Genomic DNA, 6,285 nt, shown 5'->3' on the forward strand with positions numbered 1-6,285 from the left:
TGTAATAGTTTCATTTTGATATTTTTTTAACATTAACCCATTTAGTCTAGGATGTTTGCTTTCAATACTAAGTATTAGTTAATTTCATATTTTTATACTATGGATAATACGTATAGGAATGTGATTTTTTTTAAAATATTATATGATGTAATTTTATATTAAGGAGCATTTTTACTATGATATTTTTTAATTTAACTTTTATCGTTAGCCACCAAAAAAAGTGTGACAAAAAAGTCTAGCCTGATCAATTTTGTCATAGATAAAGTGTGGCAAAAATAATTATTTCATTGTGCATCCTTTTATTTTGCCAAGAAAAAAATGTGTCTAAACATGCCAAAGTTGTGGCTAATAAAATGTCTCCATGGATGTTAAAACTGTGGCTATTGGAGTAAAACATGGCTAATTAAAAACGTGTCGCCTTCTTTAACCACATATATTCATTTGTTACAAAAGCTTAATTGTCACAGTTTTCTTGGAGTTTAGCCAGGAATTCCTTGTTTTTGGTAGTGAACTAACATACTATACAACTCATGCACATTTCATTTGTCCTTCATGGTATTATAGTTGATTTGGAAAGGACCATACTCAGACGGTAATAAGTTCAAAATGAATTGTACAAGAAAATTTTCATCTACCTCTGTTTCCAATGACTTAAGTCTTGATGCAATATTTGTCATCTCAATGACATGCTCATACATAGTACGAGAACTATCAAATTTTATGGTGGTCAAAGTACCCATTAATGTCCCAGCAAGAGACTTATCAGCAGTCTGGGAGCGCTTCCACAAGCTTCATAAATTTTTTAGCATTATTAGACTTGAGAAGAGCTGACTTGATGTTGTTTACTATGCTCATCCGCATGAGCATAAGACTAATTAAGTTTGATTGATTTTTCTCAACCTTTATAATGAGCTTTTTTTTCATTGCTACTAAGCACAGTAATAGTAGCGGGTTTTTAAACTTGAAGTGCCAAATCAAGATCCAAGACACTAAGGTGAAACTGGACTTGTTCAGACCAATCAGAAAATTCAGCCCATTATTAAACATTTGAATAGACATAGCATGCGAATACAATGCGACAGGAAGAATTGCTTTAATTAGCACATGCTTAATATTAACACTTTGAGTTATAAAATAACACATTATTCAAATTCAAAGAGCATTCAAAAAAAATTCAAAGTATATTAATATTCTTTTTTGGGTAATATATCAATATACAATAACATAATGATGTTAATAAACTTAATTTTATTTAGCAAATATATATACACCAATTAAAAATATTTAATATCTTTAGATATTTAGATATTAATAACAGTACATATATATATATGCTAACAATCATGTCCATTAATTATAAAATCAACTAATTAACTTTTAGGTGATCCTTAAATATTTTATAACAATGAACTTTAATTAACATATAAATAATTATCATTTAGTATTTTTTTTAATATATGTAATTGATAGAAAATTATAAACATGGAATTAACTAAAATTTTTAGATTTGACAACTTTAATGATTAAAATATTTCAAAATTTCAGTACAAATTTTTTTTTTATTGTTACAAAAATAAAAGAGACAAAAGAAACTATTGTTCATGGATATGTAAGTATAATAGCATTCGCGAAACCAATATCGATATGGGTACAGCATAATAGCTATGCCTCATTTATACGTATCCATATATATATATATATATATATCGAAACCACATGAATTGAAAATATAGCTACAAGTTCTTATAACTGCAGATTTTATGCTACATTAATTTTGTAGTAGAAATTTCGACAATCATAAATTTCACAACCAAACTCTAATACCACATGTTAGTTTAATATAATTTTAGTGGACATTATAAAACTTATCATAAAAAAATCTTGAAATTTATAATTTTTACAAATAAAAATAAAAAGAGTTACTAACTTTAATTCATGATGATAAGTTGATAATGATATTAGAAAAAATTTATTTTGTCTATTTCTTTGCCTTTTTAATTTTTTTTCAATTAAGTTATTGATGATCAGTAAAAAAAAAAAAAGACTATTAGTAAAAAACGAGGACTAAATTTTAATTTCTTTTTACAAAATCCAACTTTGATCAAGTTAGTTACATTTTAAAATAATCATACTTTTTTTATTTTATTATTTAATTAAATATTTATTAAACTAATAAAATAAAACACAACACACACATGAAACATCATAAAAATAATATAATTTCTTACATGAACAATATGGGGTACGAAAGTAAGAAGTAATAAGCATGGAGAATTGAAATAGATTATTATATCACATGTTTCATCTCAATTATGACATTCCTTCTTATTTCTCTGGATGAGGCTGTAGATGAGTCTAAGGACTTGACTAATTTCCTCATGGACTTTGAAGAAGAAGAATGATATGCCTCCTCATGACACATTCCATGTCAAAGGCATATATCGCGGTTGTAGACGCACACACGTTGTTGTAGACACAGGCCGATAGATTTAGTTTGCAAGTATTCCTCGTCAGTTTCTTGAACTATTAGTAAAGTGTGAGGATGTTGAGAAATAGAATTCAGCTTCAATTAAAGTGTGAGCACCAACGAACAATAATTTCTTCTTTTTTTTTCCCTTGTTATTAATTTTTCTTTTTGGCACATGTTTTATGGTAGGAAGCAATGGCAATGTTTGATTCATGTGGTTGATTTCACTTAGTGGAAAAAGGATTAGTTGATATAGCTGAATATGGTAATTGGAATAAGTGATTGTTGATCCCATTTCCTTGTTGCTGAATTTTTTTAGGGTACCTATTGTTCCGGGGACTAGTGGCCAAAGAGTGGCAAGTTTGAGATTGATCTGATGGTGAGGATCCTTTTCGTGTTATCATTCATTTGGATTATACTGTTGGGTATATGAAGATGGTAAGATGACAAAATCTTATATTTATGTAGTGATTTCAAGGCACGATTAGATCGCTTTCTTTAGAGAGATATTTGTCCTCACACTTAGTTGCTATAGGGTTGATGACAATACTCTCCCAGGATACAATGAAACCTAAGAATTTCTTAATTAGCAATAGTAAGAAATTCTCAACTCTCTTGAACAAAGAAAATCTCTTAATAGTAGTGTAAATTGTACGCTTAGTACTTCATATCTGAAATAGTGGACAAGGACTTATTTATACATATTGCACGTAGCAATTATGATTAGTTACGTATACAAATGGTTGTGTCATTTCTATTGCTAATAGATACAATGTTTTGAACATATACAACTCTTAAAGAGTTGTGTCCCTTTAGCCAATAGACACAATGTTTTGAACATACACAATCCTTAAAAGGTTGTGTCCCTTCAACCAAATGGTACAAAACGGTTAGTAACCGTTTATTAATATTAATAATATTAATAATAATATTAATAATATTAATAATATTATTTAATCAAATTTGTAAATACCCTTCAATCCCCCACTATTTACAAAATTTAAATGTCATACAAGTATATGCATAAAGAATGTGTCACTAAGATTAAACATTCTTTTAGTGTAAATTTTAAAGTTCTAACGAAGTAATAGGTGTCTAATCGATTAAACCTATACTCCATATGCTAGTACCAAAAATCACACACATTACTTATACCCTCCATGTTCAAGAGTTTACAATTTTAAGCACTTATATGGCCTTGTGCTCATCCTGGTTTCATGAATATTTACGAGAATAAAACCTCTAAAATTCTCGATTAGAGCGGCACCACTCTTATATTCATATAGGTGGAATCTTTGATAGATAATATTATCATTCCATTAAGAGTTTAAACTCACCCTTCTAATTTATTGTAAATAGCACTAAATCCTATACCTTAGTGCTCCAATTGCTAAATAACTTGTTATTACCCATTAAACCTTGAAACTAGTGATCTACTAGAATAAGGTTGGGTTCCCATCATTTAGCAATAATAGGTTTTAATCCCATTTTAGCAGTAGTTTCTTTGATTTTATCCCTTGACAAACCTTTAGTCAAAGGGTCTGCTAAATTTTCTTGAGATCTTACATAAGTGATGGTAATTACACCATCATCTATTAGTTGCCTCACAAATTCATGTCTCAAACTTATATGTCTAGACTTTCCATTATAAACCTTATTATATGCTCGAGACATGGTTGATTCACTATCACAGAAGATTGAAATGGCTGTCGTCTGCTGTGGCCACAGCTTTATATCATATAACAAATTTCTTAACCATTCCGCTTCTTTACCTGCGGCTGATAAAGCTACAAACTTAGCCTCCATAGTAGAATGTGTAATACATGTTTCTTTCTTTGAGGCCCAACTTATTGCTCCACCACCTATGGTGAAAATCTATCCTGAAGTGGATTTGTTATCACTAAGATTTGTAATCCAACTTGCGTCGGAATAACCTTCTAAAACTGCGGGATAATCACTATAATGTAATCCCAAGTTTATGGTTTTCTTGAGATAACCAAGAACTCTTGTTATAGCTTTCCAATGTTGATTGCTAGGCTTTCTTGTAAACCTTGATAATTTGCACATAGCAAATGCTATATCAGGTCTAGTACAATGCATTGCATACATTAAACTTCCTATAGCACTAGCATATTCTAATTGTGCTATAGATCTTCCCATGTTTCATTCTAATTTAAGATTAGGATCATACGGCGTATTGGATTCTTTAATTGTGAGATGATCAAACTTTTTCAATACCTTTTTAATATAATGAGATTGACTTAAAGTAAAGCCAACTTCATTCTTATGTACCTTTATGCCTAATATTGTATCAACTTCATTCAAATCCTTCATCTTGAATTTAGAAGTTAGATACTCCTTCGTTATACGAATTCCTTCTAAATTTGTTCCGATGATTAACATATCATCAACATATAAACAAATGATTACTCCATAATCTTTAGTAAATTTTGAGTAAATACATTTATTCGCACTATTATGTGAGAAGCCATTTGATAACACCACTGAATCAAACTTCTCATACCATTGTTTAGGCGCTTGTTTTAGCCCATACAAAGACTTAATTAATTTGAAAACTTTCTTTTTATTTTCGGGTAGCACATAGCTTTTCGGTTGCTCCATATATATTTCTTGTGAAATATTAGTATCATTTTGGGGATATTCTAAATTAGAAGTTGAATAATTGATAAATTTATTTTCAGTAAATTCTATCTCTCTTGATTCAACAACTACATTAGACACTAAGTCTAATATAATATTTATATGCTTTAGAATTTTAAGCATATCCTATAAAAGTGCCTTTTATGCCTCTTGGCCCCAATTTAGTTCTCTTTTGATAAGGAACTCAATAAAAGGCTAAACACCCCCACATTTTAAGATAATATAAATTAGGTTTCCTTTCTTTCCACATTTCATAAGGAGAAACATTTATATGTCTTGATGATATCCTATTATGGATATGACATGATGTCAATAATGTTTCACCCCACAAATTGTAAGGCAATTTTGCATTTAGTAACATTGAATTACCATATCCACTAAGGTACAGTTTTCCTTTCCGCCAAACCATTTTTGTTGCGGAGTATATGGAGCGGAAGATTCATGCACAATACCATGTAATTCACAAAAGTGATCAAATTCATTAGAAAAATATTCTTCACCTTGTAATGATTCAAGGATCACCACTTGTAGATCACGAAGTCTACTTACAAGGATTTGTAATTCATGAATTTGATCAATAATATCATTTATAATAAATTCAAAATATTTCATCATAGTAAACTTATTTGTTCCTTGTCGTTTAGTATTGTACTTTTCTTCCAAATATTTCCAAATCTCCAATGGTGATTGAATTAACATATGACCTCGACATACAATAGTATCTGCATCATGTTTCTTCTTCAATTCAACAATCTTTTCTTCCTCTTCCATTGTGGAACTTCCAGCAGCATTGGCAATTGGTGGAGTTTTTTGGTCAATCACATATACAAGATTGAGAACCGAAAGAAGGAACATCATCTTGTCCTTCCAACGGTTGAAGTTCGTTCCATCAAAGCGATCTAATTTGACAAACTCTTGATTCATGACCTTGAATGTAGTGTTTTGATCTTGTGCTATCTTCAAGAAATATCTCTCTAAAATTGTTGGGTATACGAAGATGGTAAGATGACAAAATCTTATATTTGTGTAGTGGTTTCAAGGCACGATTAGATCGCTTTCTTTAGAGAGATATTTGTCCCCACACTTAGTTGCTATAGGGTTGATGACAATACTCTCCCAGGATACAATGAAACCTAAGAATTTCTTAATTAGCAATA

The 6,285-nt window shown here is 29.9% G+C and overlaps 1 protein-coding gene across 1 annotated transcript; it reads right to left on the reverse strand.

The window, feature by feature from the left end:
* Window positions 1-539: 539 nt before the first annotated feature.
* LOC140184095 (uncharacterized) lies at window positions 540-6,052 on the reverse strand. The gene is made up of 2 exons (XM_072234382.1): window positions 5,781-6,052; window positions 540-789 (listed from the first exon to the last, which is right to left on the reverse strand). Exons 1-2 carry the CDS (start codon window positions 6,050-6,052, stop codon window positions 540-542), a joined length of 522 nt encoding a protein of 173 aa, XP_072090483.1.
* Window positions 6,053-6,285: the final 233 nt, after the last annotated feature.

Source organism: Arachis hypogaea, chromosome 4 (assembly GCF_003086295.3).
Source record: "Arachis hypogaea cultivar Tifrunner chromosome 4, arahy.Tifrunner.gnm2.J5K5, whole genome shotgun sequence".
NCBI lineage: Eukaryota > Viridiplantae > Streptophyta > Magnoliopsida > Fabales > Fabaceae > Arachis > Arachis hypogaea.